Source organism: Myxocyprinus asiaticus, chromosome 48 (assembly GCF_019703515.2).
Source record: "Myxocyprinus asiaticus isolate MX2 ecotype Aquarium Trade chromosome 48, UBuf_Myxa_2, whole genome shotgun sequence".
Taxonomy (NCBI): Eukaryota; Metazoa; Chordata; class Actinopteri; order Cypriniformes; family Catostomidae; genus Myxocyprinus; species Myxocyprinus asiaticus.
The window spans coordinates 27134718-27152917 of record NC_059391.1 but is presented as its reverse complement, the minus strand read 5'-3'; the positions used below and the strand labels follow the sequence as shown (position 1 = coordinate 27152917).

At 39.4% G+C, this 18200-nt stretch overlaps 1 protein-coding gene across 2 annotated transcripts; it reads right to left on the bottom strand.

The window, feature by feature from the left end:
* Positions 1–2958: 2958 nt before the first annotated feature.
* gpr22b (G protein-coupled receptor 22b) lies at positions 2959–12481 on the bottom strand. 2 transcript variants are annotated; one of them, XM_051692705.1, is made up of 4 exons: positions 12078–12481; positions 11855–11971; positions 7795–8801; positions 2959–4349 (listed from the first exon to the last, which is right to left on the bottom strand). In XM_051692705.1, exon 4 carries the CDS (start codon positions 4343–4345, stop codon positions 3029–3031), a length of 1317 nt encoding a protein of 438 aa, XP_051548665.1. In that variant the 5' UTR covers positions 4346–4349; positions 7795–8801; positions 11855–11971; positions 12078–12481; the 3' UTR covers positions 2959–3028. The 2 variants fall into 2 exon arrangements, with proteins under 2 accessions (XP_051548665.1, XP_051548663.1); XM_051692703.1 differs by having other exon boundaries at positions 11855–12481.
* Between the last annotated feature and the right edge of the window lie 5719 nt (positions 12482–18200).

Sequence of the window (18200 nt, the reverse complement as noted above, 5' to 3'; positions counted from 1 at the left end):
AAAGAACGAACTTATAAGAGTCATTCTTTTTGAGAATCAGAATATACTGGTCATGCTGAAGATTCAAAAGAACCGGCTGATAAGAGTCATTTGTTCAGGAATCAGACTACAGTGGTCGAACTGTGTTTTTCTGGCTGTATATTCAGTATGGTAGAATGGCAGCGCTTTTCATCACAGTGTTTGATGTTTAGTGTTTCAGTGGAAGAACGCACGTTCCTGGACTATTAACGGAACCGACTGTCATGAAAATCATTCGGCTCCAGTATTTTTTTAATATATATATAATATATATATATATATATATATATATATAGAACTGGTTCTCAGTTTCCATTCCTTCTGTCCCGTGACAGACGGCTTTGACTAAATTATGCTCGGATTCAGAGAAAATAGAGTCAGACTATTTTATAAACCACATTTGGCTGGAAAATCAAAACACTTTGAAGCCATTTTTCCAGTTTCAGTGTTGGTGTATTTACTTTGTTTTAGCTGTGTTGGGCAGTATAGTACCAGATGGATTTAGTTGTCTCATATTTTACCTGTAAGAATTGGACCACGTCGATGGACCACATCCTGTCCTCAGCACTCTGTCATCCTCTGATAAACCATTCAGCACAGCCATCACTTTCATTGGATCTTTTTTCCATAGAATGAAAGTGAATGATGACTCAACATTCTGCCTAACATCTGCTTTTGTGTTCCACAGAAGAGGGAAAGAGACATGGGTTTGTAACGACATTAGGGTGAGTGAATAATGACAAAATGTTTATTTTTGGCTGAACTATCCTTTAAGCAGTTTGACAATCAAAAACCTTATCTGATAAAAGATTTAACATGACATAGTGCATGACATTTACAAAACACTAGTTTTGAAGGAGTGATTCGAAATTGCAGTTCTTATAGAAAGATCTGAGAGGCTCATGTCTTACGATAGTCAAGTGTGTATGGAAGGTCACCGCAGCATATTGAATGGCTGGTTGGTTGTCTGAAGTGCCGTCACTTTAAGAGAGGTAGAGCCTTGAATTGCAGGTGACTGGATGACCTGGATTTGACCAGCACCATGAAACTGGCTTTAGATGTCCGCTCTTGGCATGGAGAGAGGATTTCAAATGCAAACATATGATTTTATTGTAGAAAATAACAGGACTTGGCGTGAACTGTTGATGGCATATGATTCTGGCTCAATATTGCTTTTCTAGATGTTATTGAAGAATACAAGGCATAGAGAACATGAACTAAGATAAAATTGACCCTGTTTGGCTACAAAACTGCATCACCCTAATGCACAAAATAAGAACTTGTGATTGGTTATAAATCAATTCATTCTAAACATATTTAAATATCATACTTAAAGGGATAGTTCACCAAAAAATGAATATTCTGTCATAATTTAGTATAATTTAGTTTCCTTAGTGGAGATGTTAGGCAGAATGCTAGCCTTAGTCACCATTCACTTGATTTTTTGCCTAAAATCTCCTTATGTGTTCCGAGGAAGAAACAAGTCAAACGTGTTTGTTACGACATCAGGGTGAGTGAACTATTCCTTTAAGAACACATTCTGATTCACAAACATCCACAGCTATCATGGAGGGTCAATACAGTATATTGCAGTGTTCATAGTGTATGCATTCATCTCAAAGACTTCTTTTTTCCCCACGAGTTTATTACAAATACATGTATACACAGGCTATAAGTCGTAATGGAGGTACTTGGCTAATAAAGAGTATGTACAAATCTCTGTTTTAATGTATTTACATACAGTGGTTTATAAAGGACATGCACTCTGTAACTGCAATAGTATCATTCTAGGAAACCTATAATAAACAGTAACAGATTACTTGATACATGTGCATTTAAAGGAGAAGTGTGTTATTTCTTTGATGTTTTAAATACGTTCTTGTTTCCCAGCTTACTATGCAGATGCAACTATAAGTAAGCATCCGTAATTTGATTACCCTTTAAAAGTGTAAACACTGGCGCTATGGCACCCAACCAGCCTAGCATAGCACAATTGGCTCAACCAATGGCGCTATTTTGGGTCGTGACTAAATCGACCAATGGCACACAGAGGGAGTTTTCTGGAAAGCTGTTTGAGAACGGTCGTTATTTTTGCAATTCTGTTTGGCGACGCTAATGGCAAAGAAATACACACTTCACCTTTAAGACTAAAGGCTATGAAATACTTCGTTTTCCGCATGCCGTTCCGTCTCGTGCACGCTCAAGCGCTCAGCCTTTCAAAGTTTACTCTTTTGTCCACGAGTCCAAATGGATGCGTTTGATGTATGCGTAATGTACTGATGATGAAATTTGCGTCACGCGCACTGTGCGGGAGACATACCGGCATGCAGAAAACCAAAGTTTACTTTGGCCTTTATATTCACATCACAAGGTTCCTTTTTATAGATAACAGTGCTTTAAAGGAATATTCCGGGTTCAATACAAGTTGAGCTCAATCAACAGCATTTGTGGCATAATGTTGATTACAACAAAAATATTTTTCGACTCGTCCCTCCTTTAAAGAAAAGTAAAATTCAATGTTACAGTGAGGCATATAATGGAAGTGAATGGGGCCAGTTTTCTGAGGGTGTAAAAGCAGAAATGTGAAGGTTTTCATTTTATAAAAACACGTGTATTATTTGAACTGTAAAGTTGTTTAAATCATCATTTTTCGGTCATTTTAGGGTGTACAGCGTTATGTCATGATTCCAAAAAAGTTGTAAAATTAGATATAATTTTACACAGGAAAGGTTAGTAAGCGATTTTATCACATCAAAATCATGCTAGCACACATATTGTGTATGTCCAGTTGCTATACTTAAAAAATAAATAAATAATAATTTCATGTTTACGGATTGGCCCCATTCACTTCCATTGTAAGTGCCTCACTGTAACCTCGATTTTTGCTTTTTTTTTTTTTTTTTTTGCGGTAATCAACATTATGCCACAAATGCTGTTGATTAAGCTTACCTTGTATTGAACCCGGAACATTTCTTTAATGAGAACTAGTCCCTGGAAAATAGTGCCACATTCAGTCCGCATCTTCCGACGACAGACATTTTTGTCTTGCTTCGTGATCATCAAATGTCACTTTCTTGTTCCGCTTGGGGTCGATCCAAGAGTTTCGTATGACTGCGTTGTTCGGCAGCGGATCTGCCTCGATAATAGACACGACGCGTTTCTTCATTTTACTTTTCAGAACTTTCTGGAACTTCTGCCTCGTGAAGGCGTAGAGGAGGGGATGGAAGACCGTGGTGCCGTAGGCCATGACTAGGAAGCCCAGTCGAAGTTTGACGGTGAGGTCACTGGGGCCTGCACTGAGAATCACAGTGTTTAAAACAGTGATGGGTGTCCAGCACAGGAGGAACGTGGAGATTATGAGGAGCGACATGCGGAAAACACGCTTTTGACGCTCTCGACGCTCCCGGTGGCGTTTCACGGCCCGTCTTAGGGCGATGATCACTGACACTGACGTGCGCATGCCTAGCGGTGCATTCCCTCGGTTACCGACACTGCTTTGCGAGCCATCCGTGATCTCGGGTAGCTGCTGCTCAGACGTCGACATAAGCGAAAAGTCCTTTTTTCGTCTCATTTTCTTCTTTTTCTGCGCAGCGTGGAAGCGCGTACCGATCCGGATGTTGAGTGCTTGCAAGATCTTTGCGTATGTCATCAACATAATGATAGCAGTCAAACAGAAAATTGGGATCTGGGCCACTAAGTGGTAGTATAGTCCCAGTTCAGTGTAATACTCGTTAACGTGTACTACAGCGGTCTGATTGGCTTTAGTGGGTTCTGGTCCCAAGAAACCCACCTCAATAAATGGCACCAAGAAGCTGATGAAAGATAGTACCCAAATGCAACCCAACAGGGCCACTGCCCGTCCCATAGTCAGTACTCGATTGGCTGGTTTGACAGAGATGTCATATCGGTCTAAAGTGATGGCTAGGACATTGGCCGCCGTAGCCACGCTGGCGAAGGACACGCAAGCCTCATGGAAGCAACAAACAAGGACTGTGTCGCCTTGTAGTGAAAGCATCAATACGACAATAGTTAGGGGTATGCAGCATACACACACCAACACATCCAACACATGGAGATTCATGGTGACGATGTTGCTAACGGAGTTCACCAAGTTGGACTTCATGCAGTAGAGGGCCAGAACCGTCAGGTTGCTGCTCAGGCCCAGTACAATCTCCAGCATGAGGAACCCGGTCAGGGAAACCTGGAAGCTGAGTGGGTAGGGGTAGGGGCCGGCTGCCATCATGGCAGGACTCACGGACTCTGTGATGTCTAGGACAGTTACGTTACTCATGGTGCTTTCTTCCTCTGTTGCGGGAGGGGCGTGCATTATCCTGCAAGACAAGACAGCAGGATTATCAAAATGATCTAACAATAGGTTATCTAGCATGTGACCCCAGTCCTGGCCAAGGGTCACCCCAACACTACTACCCTTATCTAACATACCTGATTCTACTGATTAACTCATTAGTAGATAATGAGTGTGTCAGATAATAGTAACATCCAAAATGTGGAGTGCTGGAGTTCTTAAGAACCAGGGTAGAGCAGTGTTTTGCAATTCTGGTCTTAGGGTCATTCCCACACTACCCAAATTTGATGTCTCCTTTATCTAACACACCTGATGTAACCCATCAGCTCGGTAGAAGAGATTCGTCATGACATGAATTGGGTGTCAAATAAGGTAGACATCCAAAATGTGTTGTATTGGGGGGCTCTGGCTCTAGGACAGGTTTAGGAACCACTGATCTAAAGAGATAATTGCAAATCCAATGAAACTGCCAGTGCATTTAACCTTACAGGACAAAAATGTCAGCGTCAAAAAACTGCCATAATAGTATTATATATTAATATTATTTTCCACTTTCAGTGAGTTAATTTTTTTAACCAACATCAGTCCTGATCATAACTACCAAATATTCATTCATTTTCAGGATTTTAACCCTTTAAATGCCAGTTTGTTTATATAATGCCACTGTTGTTGTTTTTTCACACACACAAATTTCTCAATACACACATACAAAACAAACTCTGACATCCATACCAACACACACACACAATTTTAGCTGCATCATTTATTCAATTGGCCTGCAGTGCTCTATAATACAGCAAACAGAAAATAGGAAAAAAGCATGTATTAGCTCCATAGGTTAAACATCATTACAATGGCGCCATCTTGTGGAAAATATATATATATATATATATTTTTTACATTTTGAAGCCAGGGCTCGGGAATGAAACCATAATATCATAGAATTCATGATTTTATGCTTTAATGGCACTGGGGTCAAATATTGCAATGGGGACATTTTTGTCCTGAAGGTCCTGAGTGTAACTGTTTTGTGTACACAGTGTATTATAGATGTATTATAGGAGCTGAGGTTGAAATATCAAAAATCCCCCAAAAATACACACCTTTGGCAAAATTTATGCCGTTGGCATTAACGCGACCAAAATGATCGAAAAAACAAAAATGATAAAGACAAAAATATCCTGAAGGTCGCACAAGGGCACTATGGGTCTGTTTCAAAACCTAGTGAGCTGCCTCCAGAGGAAGCATTTTAAGGCATCATAGGCACGCTCCAGACACGAAGGCTGTTCCATGCTGCATCCTAAGATACCTCATTTTGGCCAAATTCTGGGAAGGCAATCCCAGATTGCACTATGATGAGCTTAGAGGAAAATAAATCCAAAATGGTGGAAGAAGCGAGAGAAAATTGTATTATTTACTGTATAGATGTCAGACATAGCATTGCGCCGTTCCTCTTGTGTAACCTGTATTGAAATCAATTGCGAGTTGTGCCTCCTGTGCACTGCGCGTGAGGAACACTATTTGAATGCCACACTTATATTGTTGTTTATGGAGACCGTTTCAAATCGCTCTATTAAAGAGTTCCATTTTAATTAAGATGCAACCATAGAAGACAGCTAACTATGTTTTGGAACAGTTCCTATACGTCATGAAAGTGAATGGTGACTGACACTGTCATTCTGCCTAACATCTCCTTTGATGTTCTTTTGTATGTTGACTGTTAATGCATTCGTCATGCACTGGCCATGCTGTATTAGCCGCTACTAAGAATAGATGCACTTAAGGTTACATTTCTTTCTCCACAATGCATTTTCATTTGTAGTGCAGTGATGGATTGCTCCATTTGCAAATGTGACTGCATCTTTAGTGCTATGTTTCATTCATCACTGTGAGGATGGATGGATGAATAGTGAATTTAGAGTGCAAGAGAATGGGTATTGTCGAGATAAGTGTGAACCAGTGGCTAGATGACGATAAAGTCTTTTGTTATTTAATCAGTATGATGGAATCAAGGTAGATGGAATCATCAAGGTAACAACCAGTAACTATGACTATTTTGGTCTAATTTATTGATTAAAGGGATGGGTTCCCCAAAAATGAAAATTCTGTCTTTGTTTACTCACCATCATGTTGCTTGTATAGAGAAATATAAAATTAAACAGAATGGTGCGTGAGGCAATCATTCTGCCTAATATCTCCTTTTATTACAAAAGAAAGTTGTACATGTTTGCATTAACATGAAGGCCAAATAAACAATGAGAGAGTTTTCATTTTAGAGTGAACTATTCCTTAAATGGCTTTTACATTTTCCAAAGCACAACTGGACCTAACTCTCTAAGGCAGGGGTTGGGAACCTTTTTCCCATTAAGGGCCATTCGAGTATTTACTAAATTATTCCCGGGCCATACAGTTGCTTGCAATTTCTGATTGTGGGTTGAAATTAACGTACGCATGATGTTACGTGCTCACGCACCAAGAAAAAAAACACTTAAAAATCTGTCAATCATACAGTGTTTTGCATTATAATTTAAAATGATTTTTAATCATTATTTTAATTGTATTTTTTTACAGTTAACTGAATCAAGGCCATTTTTTTTGCTTTTCAAATTATTTCTCAAATGGTCTCGCGGGCCTTATACGGACCTGAGGCCTGACGTTCCCAACTCCTGCTCTAAGGCAACATCCACACTGATACGTTTTCATTAGAAAATGCATTAATTTCGCTGTGTTCACGCTTCTCATTGGCATTGAAAGCATTTTGAAAACGCTCTCCATTACTGTATACTTTGGAGAACGATTAAGTTAGAACACTGAGACAGCGGTTTTCAAAGGTACTGTAAGTGGATAATGGTGGATATGGCCTATTACATTTCTCAGTGGTCAATGGATGTCAACATCAGAGTACATAGCAACCAAAGTTCAACTGTAAACAATTTTGGTTGCAGTGTCAGGGCGTCACTTAAGCAAATGCTTGTGTTTTTCCAATCCGGCTTTGCAACGCACCGGCCCCATTGAAATCGATGGATTTTCATAAGCATAAATTTACAGTTCTGTGATGCACTGTCAACTCTTGCGTGTGTAGGTGCCTTAAGGCTAGTGTACACTTCATTTTTCCACGTGCCGTTATGTCTCGTGACAGTCGGGTGCTCTAGCCTTTCAAGTAAACTATTTTGGCAACAACTGCTTTGTTATACTATTTAGTACAGTCAATGCAAAGATGCGCAAAGACGTGGACTATATGCACAACGTAATTTGTGTCATGTGCATTGTGCAAGCGGACAACCGAAGTAGACTTTGCCCTTTCCAACTGACACCGCGGCGTGATTTCAATGATTTCGTGAGCTGAAATACAAAATGTAACTTCTCACAAATCGTCTGAACACAAACTTGTTTTCTAGACATTTCAAGAAACATCCTGGTTGACTCCTGCCTAACTGTCTGATTAGTTTATTTTACACATTATGACTTACCCCTTCCCTTCCAGCTTCTTTCTCAGCCTCAGGAGTCAGCAGTGAAGACAGGAGAGTCTGGAAGGGGTACAAGTTGTACATCAGCCCCAGGCATGGCCTTTCAAGGAAGTATTCTGCATTTCTTAATCCTCGTAATCCAGCAGAGAATTCACTCTGCTTTATGGTCATAAAGACAGTTTGCCAGCACCTTCTTTTATTTTGTCAAATCAAATGATATGTTTGGTCCAGTGCCATGTCCAGAGTTAATGCCAGCATTTTCATTCTTTGTCTCTTGTACTCTCTCTCTCTCTCTGGTTTTTTTTAGGAGTCCTGGAAAATGGTGAATGATTCAGAGATAAACTGTCCACCTCATCACCTGTGTATAAACTAGCTGACCTGATAGACTGAACACAGTGCTATATCAAACTATAAAATAGCTAGAAGTTGGGTTGGAAAGAAATCTGGCAACTTGGTTTGATAACAATAGAACCGAATAGAATTGCAGTCTATCACCACATGATCAGACTCAATGCTTTTCCTTTAGAACTGCTATGCCTTTCCTTTAGTGGAGATGTATTCCCGTTACTACACTTTTATGGGCCCTTGACGTTGATAAATCCATATTGATTTGCTTTTCCTGATTTGCATGTGCCATCTGCCAAATAAACCAAGGTCACTGAATTGTTTAGGACAGTATGAGGAGGCAGAGCATACTGTCCATATGTAATTTCCTGTCCCATCACTGAAGGTAACCTTTAGTCGTCATCGTTTCCAAAGGCAAATGATAAAGTCACTCCACATTGTTGGTATGAACGAGAAAATCTGCTTCACATTTTTTAGAAAATCCTCTCTAGGGTACGTCCTTGCAGGCCAGAAAAGTGGAAAACCGACTCGTAAATACGTGACCCAAAAGTAGAGGGGCGTATTGAAGGTGTTGCTTTGGCCTTCTGAGAAATGGGTAAGGCTTTAGTTTGTAGACAACACAGCACTTTAGAAACAATTCTCTTCCGCTTTAGTCTTCAACAATCCTAACAGAAACACATAGAGGACAGATAAGCATAGATACGACAACGTTCAATTCTTCAGAAGCTGCATGAAGTCAACCAAACAACATCAGTTAAGAAGTACAATGTGTTCAACGTGTTCCACAAGGAATCTACAGGATCTGGTCTTGCTTAAGGTCCATGTGAGGGTATAAAATCTGTGAACTATGGGCCTGTGCATCTTGGTAATCATCTACAAACATTCTTTTTCAAACCAATACCTTTTAGGGAAGGTCTGTTTGCCCGGGCTGAAAAACAATATCGCCATGTGTGTTTTATGTTGTTACTTTCATAATTTTGCAATCAACAGCCATGCAAGAACATGACTATCACGTGTTCAGATTTTCCCAAAAGAAACAAGGTGATCTTGTTTCTGCGGTGAATGAGATTTTAAACTGTAAAGTTTTCCCAGATGTTTCAGTCTAGAAGTCTTTGACAGTTCAGGGGAAACAATAAACAGAATCAGTACAGTTTTCAAGTGAACTCTGTCAGTAGAGACGTCAATACGCTAACTAAGTCAGAACAGTGTTTACAGGGAGTGATTAGCTAATAACATTATGCACACATGTGCCTATATTATAAAAGTACCAGTAGGCATATAATCAGGACCATAACCGCATGCCCTGCCAAAAATTCAGAATAGTCGTTGACATGCACAATCTTACATTGGTTATGTTTAATAATCTGACATAACTGTTCTCATAAAATATAATGAAATGTGATGGGTCACACACTCTGGGAATTATTTATTTTTTACTGTAATTTTACAATAGTTTTCTGTAAAGTACATTTATTCTCTTGTTAAACCTAATATACATTTTTACTATTACTTATATGGTAAAATACTTTTCACATCTCAAAAAAACAACAATATTTTATCTTAAAATTACATGTATTGTCTTGTTAAATATATTATAATTTTGTATGGTATATGTTAACTGTTAACCAGTAAAATTTTTTTTGACTGTACTATTTTACATTCTTTTACCGTTAAATTACGGAAATTTTTTACAGTGTAGCAGACGCAACGTGCATGTGCCAAACACCTGTGTATGCGCACACTGTCAAACAAGTTCGTAGCCAGGAAATAACTTTTGGGTTAAAATGTATTTTATTTTTTTTACCAAATGTTCCTTAACAACAGAGGTGGTGCATTCAAACAGTTCTTTCACATTTTCAGAAATCAGAATGTATGCATTTTTTAAAACTATTTTATAGTCAAAGAATAATCTCTAATATTCTGGGTGGCCTCGGGTCTAATTTGGGTGGGCCAAGGCCCACCCTTGGCTACGCCACTGCTGTCAAATGAAGTATACTTTGAAAGGCAGTGTTCGTGTCAAAACCAGAGTATACTTTGGTCTTTATCCAGTTTGCGCAAGTATGTTAACGTTTAACATGTCTGTTAACCCTGGGGGCCTGGGTAGCTCAGTGAGTATTGACGCTGACTATCACCCCTGGAGTCACGAGTTTGAATCTAGGGTGTGCTGAGTGACTCCAGCCAGGTCTCCTATGCAACCAAATTGGCCCGGTTGCTAGGGAGGGTAGAGTCACATGGGGTAACCTCCTCGTGGTCTCGATTAGTGGTTCTCGCTCTCAATGGGGTGTGTGGTGAGTTGTGCGTGGATCGCGGAGAGTAGCATGAGCCTCCACATGCTGTGAGTCTCCGCGGTGTCATGCACAACGAGCCACATGATAAGATGCACAGATTGGGGGCCTGGGTAGCTCAGTGGCAAAATACGCTGGCTACCACCCCTGGAGTTCGCTAGTTCGCTAGTTCGAATCCCAGGGCGTGCTGAGTGACTCCAGCCAGGTCTCCTAAGCAACCAAATTGGACCGGTTGCTAGGGAGGGTAAAGTCACATGGGGTAACCTCCTCGTGGTCGCTATAATGTGGTTTGTTCTCGGTGGGGCGCATGGTGAATTGAGCGCGGATGCCGCGGTGGATGGCGTGAAGCCTCCACACGCGCTATGTCTCCGTGGCAACGCGCTCAACAAGCCATGTGATAAGATGCGCGGGTTGACTGTCTCAGACGCGGAGGCAACTGGGATTCGTCCATCCGCCACCCGGACTGGGGCGAATCACTATGCGACCACGAGGACTTGGAGCGCATTGGGAATTGGGCATTCCAAATTGGGAGAAAAAATTGGGAGAAAAAGGGAACCCCCCCCCCCCCCCCCCAAAAAATAAATAAATAAATAAATATGCGTGGATTGACTGTCTCAGAAGCGGAGGCAACTGAGACTTGTCCTCTGCCACCCGGATTGAGGCGAGTAACTGCGCCACCACGAGGACCTACTAAGTAGTGGGAATTGGGCATGCCAAAACTGGGGAGAAAAGGAGATAAAGAAATTTTTTAAAACATGACGGTTTATGCTTTAAAAACGTTAATAAGGCAACAGATTCATAGAGATTATGTTTGTATGTCCAATTTTTACATATTGCACAATCCAAAAGATGGCATATCACTGTAATAAAAAATCTAGTATAATAATAAAAAACTAATTTGAAAATTAGTATTTTTGTCTCGTTTTCCAGTAAAAAATATTTCAATATTCTTAAAACAAGAAATATTTACTTGACATGCAAAATGGCATAAGATATTAAGTCTTGTTTTTAAAGAAATCTGACAAAATTGAGTAAACTTATGCTTAACTTTTTTTTTTTTATCTGCCAATGAGGTAAGCTTGCTTTCCCTGTGAATTAGGTTTATTTGTCTTACCCCATCTACAAATAGTTTTCTTGTTTTAAGCATAAACCTCACTAAATTTCGTAAGATTTCTCTACAAACAAGACAAAATATTTCATGCAATTTTGCTTGTCAATTAAATTTATCTTGTTTTAAGAATGTTTAGATATTTTTACTGAAAAAGACAAACAATAGCCTGCTAATCAAGAAAAGATATTGAAGATATTGACCTTGTATCTCTTGACGACCACTAGTCTGAGATTGAAGTGTTTCAATCGTTTCATATCCAAAAAACAGACATGCATAAGCGTGCATTCCACGACATTACATTTATTCAATGTCGCGCGCTTACCTTTGTCACGCAACATAAAGTAGCGACAGCTTCATCAGTGTCATCCCAGATCCACAAGTGCATGTCCCGCACACTTTTGCATTCGTCGGATCTCTGTGCATCGCAAACCTGCGTTCTCTAAAGACACAAAGAAGCGACAATGTCAATCTGTGCGCGTGAATTGTCAACAGTGTCAATGGAGTGACACAGAACAGCCGTTAATTGTTTCCTTCACTTCACTGACTTCATTCATATCTGTCAGTCTTGACCGCATACAAACAGTCTTCCAACTGTGATGCGTTTAAGTCTTGCTTATGTACCCCTCTGTTGCGCCTCTCGCGCTCTCTCCTCCTCTATCTTCATCTCCCTCTCTCACTCACTGCGGCGGTTTTGCAGTGTTGCTCTCCGCTCTGATTGGTCTGTTGTAATGGGGTTAACCCTTTCCTTCGAGAAGAGTGGGATGCACTCTTCCTTTTGTTTTCTTGTCGTTCCCTCCATCCTGCGATGGCATGTTTGATCGGCTCGTCCGCTGCATGCATCCATCAGTCCCTGCAGAGATGCGTTGGATTCTATTTAAACACACTGTGTTGGTGTTGCATGCTCGCGCTCATGTTTGTTTCCTTAGTGCAATACTCTGTGATGAAAATGGAAGTGTGTGGTTCTATTCCAAAACCTGCTCTGCAAATAAATAATAGAAAATCAGTGTTTTTGTCTGTAAAAGTGTCTAAGCATCTTTAAATGCATGCTTTCAATTTTGTTTTAGTCATAAACCTTGCTACATTTTGTTTGAATATACAGTATGCTTCCAACAAGTTGCCTTGAGTGGAAAAAGAATAAGTAAAGGAATGTTCTGGGTTCAAAATTATTTAAGCTCAATTAAAAGCATTTGTGGCATAATGTTGATTACCACAAAGAATAATTTCATCCTCCCTCATTTATTTAAAAGAAAGCAAGAATTGCGGTTACACTAAGGCACTTAGAATGGAAGTCAATGGGGCCAATCCGTAAACGTTAAAATAGATGGTGTTTCAAAAGTTTAGCTAAAAGATGTAACCACTATATGTGTTAAAATGATTTTCATGCAATAAAATCAGGGATTACGATGTTTACCAGATTACGTTTACTGGCATTATGTCGCCATGGCAACAAAGTTGTAAAATCAGATATGACTTTACACAGATATGGTTAGTACGAGACTTTATCACTGTAAAATCATGTTAAAACGTAATGTTTACGTCTTGTGGCTATACTTTTGAAATGCTGTGTATTTTAACGTTTACGGACTGGCCCCATTGACTTCCATTGTAAGTTTCTTACTGTTACTGCAATTTTTGCTGTTTTTCAATAAACGAGGGATGAGTTAAAACTACTTTTTTGTGGCTTTCAACAAACATTTTGTAGGCTGAGCTCAACCTGAACTCAGAATATTATTTTAATTCAAGATACATTCTGAGAAAAAAATTCTTAAAGGGATAGTTCACCTGTATGACTTTGTTTTCCATGGAACACAAAAGATAATATTAACTTCAGTCACCATTCCCGTTCATTGCATCTTTTTTCCATACAATGAAAGTTAAAGGTGACTGAGGCTAACATCTTCATTTTTGGGTGAAATATCTCTTTAATATCTCAAGTACAAATACATTTGTTTAGTTTTAAGGATGTTTCGATATTTTTACTGGAAAACAAGGCAAAAATACTGATTGAGGAAATCATTTTTCGCACAGTAGTAATCAAGGCAACTTCTAGAAGCAATTAGAAATTGTGTTTAATAGCAGAATTTCAAGTGTAGGACTACACTACCCATGATCCTGAAGAAAAAGATCCACTAATCAGAGTATCGCGGACAACAAAGCGCGCCAAAAGAGCTCTGCAGCGACCGCCCACTCCCATGACACACTGTAAATGATGCCATCGAGCCTCCACTCTTAGACTACTTATATATTGGTAAATATCTGAATATTTTGCAATAAACGTAAAAATATATTGTTTCTATACAGTCTTGTACCGTTGTCTTTTTGTCCGATTTACAACTACTTTTTTGCTTCGAACCAAAGTTTGTAATGTTGTGATTCACCCCAGAGTTGCTTGGTTTGGTTCATGGCTTACAACTCTTTTATGATGGATTTTATGAAATGCCTATGGAAGAAATGATTGGGAGAAATATTTCCGGAACCAAGACTTAAGGGTATTATTGCGCTCTATTCCTCATTTTGCACTGAAATATGGTGAAATAAGTGGTGCAGCTGTTTAATGAATTTGGCCCTTAGTGTGTGTGTGTGTGTGTTGTATGTAGAGGAATTGTGATTGATAGTTTCAATTAAGCTGGCCTGTCAGTTGGCAGAAGGGCCTGTCTTTCTCAATTCATTTTGTTTGCCTCATTTGCCAGGTAAGGTGGGGCATCTAAAGTGGCAATCACAACAAGAATGTGCGTGTGTGTGGTCATATTTGAAGCGGGCACTTGTTGGCATGCATCTCTCCACACATTTTGCAATGCACATATTGTTAAGTTGTAAACAGCTTTCTATAGACAAGGCGGCTGCACCGTTGAAAACTTTTCACTAAAGCCAGACTCAGTATTTCAGCTGCTTATTAATATTTCAGTATGCTTTTCCAGCAGCCCTCCAACACTGCACAGTGATATTCTGTTATTTCAAACAATTTTTCTGCTTTACTCTGGTGGTGAGTTTTAGAGGGAAATCTGAAAGAAATGCAGGTGAACACAAGCATTTAATTTATAGCCTATGCTCTACATTTTTAAACGTAACTATGAGTAAAAGCATAAAACATTAATACTATTAGAATGCTTACAATTCCTGTTCATCATGCAACTTGCTGACCATCTTGTCTGCACATAGCCAGACAAAACAGAGACACAGACTCAGCTGAATTTGAGTTGAACAATCTTCAGTCAGATGTCTGGAGCGACAGACAGCCAGTTGGGAATTCTCAACACTCAGGTTGATCCATCCACTATCGTTCAGGGAGCAGAATTCAAGACGCCCTCCAGACCTGATTCTTGATTTCCTCTGCCTGACCGTGTGGAGTGACGTTTCTCAACGCCACAGTGGTAAAAAGCAGCTTGAGAGAGGCAGAGATCTCAGCAGCAGTTCTTTTATCCGTCTCCTGCAGTGCCACTTATGTTCTTTGTAGCCGCAGTCAGTCCAGTGTCCCAGAAGATTAGTAACGTGCTAATAGAGCCGCATGCCTTTGTATTTCTGAAGTGGCAGGCCATGGTTTAATCACCGCTCTCTTCATACACACAGCAAATCTGAAAAAAAATTTTTTTCAGATGGAACAGCGAAGACAAGGAGAATGAAAGATTACAAAATTTTAGGTGAAAGAAAAGAGCTTACTTCCAAATAAATAATTAAAAAGGTGATATCTTTTTGATGTTTAGATACCTTTCCAGATGGCACACGTACGTCTCCAAGATGTCTGTTTTAGATCTTTTCATTTGCAAAGCATCAAAATCTAATTAACATCTGCTAAACATTTTAAAAATATCAGATTTACAAACAATCGAAATCATGAATGTCTCAAAGACATCTGCTGAATGTCTTATTGACATCCGAGAGGAAACGTCTTATAGATGTATTCCAGATAAGCAAACGACCTAAAAATACATCTTCCAGATGTAAACATACACATCAAATCAGGGTGATGCACGTGTGCTGTCTGGGTTCTATCCTCGTATAACGTAGACAGACAATTGTACAGTACACCATTCATCTGAATTATGCCAAAAAGTGTAAACAATGTGTTTACTAACGCTAGTTGCACAGAAATAACACACTTCATCTTCAATAAATAACTTAATTACATTTTTCAGTAGCATGAGAGTAGCTCAGGTCAATAAAAAAAACTATTCAAAGATAAAACTGAGTACCTTGCGCGCCATTTTACGTCTTCCATTTTGTAGTAAAATATTTAGCTAAATGCTGCTGCTGCTCATTGCTTGATGCTGCTTATTGTATTTAGATTGAATTTATCTGTCTAGATTTAATTTAAAGCTGTCACCCTAATTGTTTTGTGCCAGATAAATATTGGAGAGTCTGCATTAGAGAAATTATTTCATTTGATTACATATTTAAAAAGATGTAGCCCCCTTAACCCTTGTGCGTCAATTAAAAAAAGTTACTCAGAGGTCCTTCGAGGACAAAAATGTCCGTGTCAAAAAACTGCCATGATAATATTATATGTTAATATTATTTTCTACTTTCAATGAGTTAATTTTTTAACCAACATCAGTCCTGATCATAACTACCAAATTTCCATTCATTTTCAGGATTTTAACCCTTTAAATGCCAGTTTGTTTATATAATGCCACTGTTGTTTTTTTACACACACACACACACACACACACACATTTCTCAATACACACATACAAAACACTCTGACATCCATACCAACACACCCACACAATTTTAACTGCATCATTTATTCATTTGGCCTGCAGTGCTCTAAAATACAACAAACAGAAAATAGGGGGAAAGTATGTATTTGCTCCATATGCTAAACATGAGAAAAATGGCACCATCTGGTGGAAAATATTAAAAAAATAGAATTTTGAAGGCAGGGCTCCAGAATGAAAGCATAATATAATAGAATTCGTGATTTTATGCTATAATGGTACTGGGATTTAATATTGCAGTTTTTTTTTTCTCTCCTTTTCTCCCCAATTTGGAATGCCCAATTCCCAATGTGCTCTAAGTCCTTGTGGTGGCGTAGTGACTCGCCTCAATCTGGTTGGCGGAGGCCAAATCTCAGTTGTCTCCACGTCTGAGACCGTCAATCCACTCATCTTATCACGTGGCTTGTTGAGTGCGTTACCGCGGAGACGTTGCACATGTGGAGGCTTCACGCTATTCTCCGCAGCATCCACGCACAACTCACCATGCACCCCACCGAAAGCGAGGAGGTTACCCCATGTGACTCTACCCTCCCTAGCAACTGGGACAATCTGGTTGCTTAGGAGACCTGGCTGGAGTCACTCAGCACACCCTGGATTCGAGCTTGTGACTCCAAGGGTGGTAGTCAGTGTTTTTACTCGCTGAGCTACCCAGGCCCCCAGTGATGGAGAACATTAAAAACTTCAATAATATAACATTATTACTATTATTACGGAGTGACTATTTAAACTAGTTGTACATACCTGCCACACAGTGCAACTATTTGCACTGAAATATTCTGGTGGAAGCAAGGAAATAAAAGACAATTAAATTAAAGACTGCAGCTTTAAGTGTTGCCACAATGGCTTAGTGTGTAAGAACAGTAAAGATGTGGTTTTTTTCCATGCAAAAATACGCTGAGGCAAGCAGAAAAAGCACCATAGCATTTTAATAGAATGTGCATGCAGAAGAACTTGACGTGAGAGAGATCCCTTCTAGACACGACCGGAAAAAATGGTGGTGAATGGAAAAACACCAGACAAACAATCTCAAGAAAAACATCAAAAATTCCTTTTGGTCCATGCACAGTCCCAGGAAAGGTTCATTCAGGTCTGAAGACAGCACAAATATGCCAAATTGACCTTTCATGGACATTTAAAGATATTTTATCCACGATTCATCTTCGTAGGCTGGCGAGTCTGATGTGTGACCAGCGAGTACACCAGGGGCATCGCTAGACTTCTGTGTTATCCGGGGCTTAGCCCACAGGCAATATTATAATATAAAAATAAGAAGAATCCTTCCTCCCATGACTTAAAAAATGACCACCCTACCTGTCAAATAATAATTATATTAAGCGCAACACTGACACCGTTTCAGAACTTTATATTAGCAAATGTCAGGCGCACAATAAACGAATCAAACATGTTTTAATTTAAATTGCGAATCAAAGCGAGAACTTGTCGTCTCACTGTTCATTGTGCAGAAACTAACGCTAACAATAAAATCAAAGTCATTTAACAATTTAAATTTGCAAGTGTCATTTATCATAATATTTTGAGAATAAAGTACAAATTATGAGAAGTCTAGCATTATGAGATTAAAGTCATAATATTTTGAGAATAAATTGAAAGGAAAGTGATGTGGTGGACAACAGTAAAGTGGAGCGTCTGGGTCTTTACATACATCATCACTAACCAGGGAGATAACATGGCTGTACAACCGAGCTGAATTTGTGGGAAGTTTTTGTGAGCTCTTTGTTAATGAATGAGGTGTGCATTAGTAAAGAGTTTTCAACATGTGGGCGCCTGTAAAGGGAGGCGCCAGATATAGGCTCACACTCAAGTGAAGCGAAAAATTATTGGAACTGCTGTGAATTATATAAGTCCATATCAATACATCGTATGTGGCAACATCTCCTCAGTTACAGTATTGTTTAGAGAGGAAATCCCAATAACTACGCCGATCGGGACAGC

Coding starts and splice junctions, on each gene's coding strand:
- gpr22b (XM_051692703.1), bottom strand. CDS start 4,345: ATGCACGCCCCTCCCGCAACAGAGGAAGAAAGCACCATGAGTAACGTA.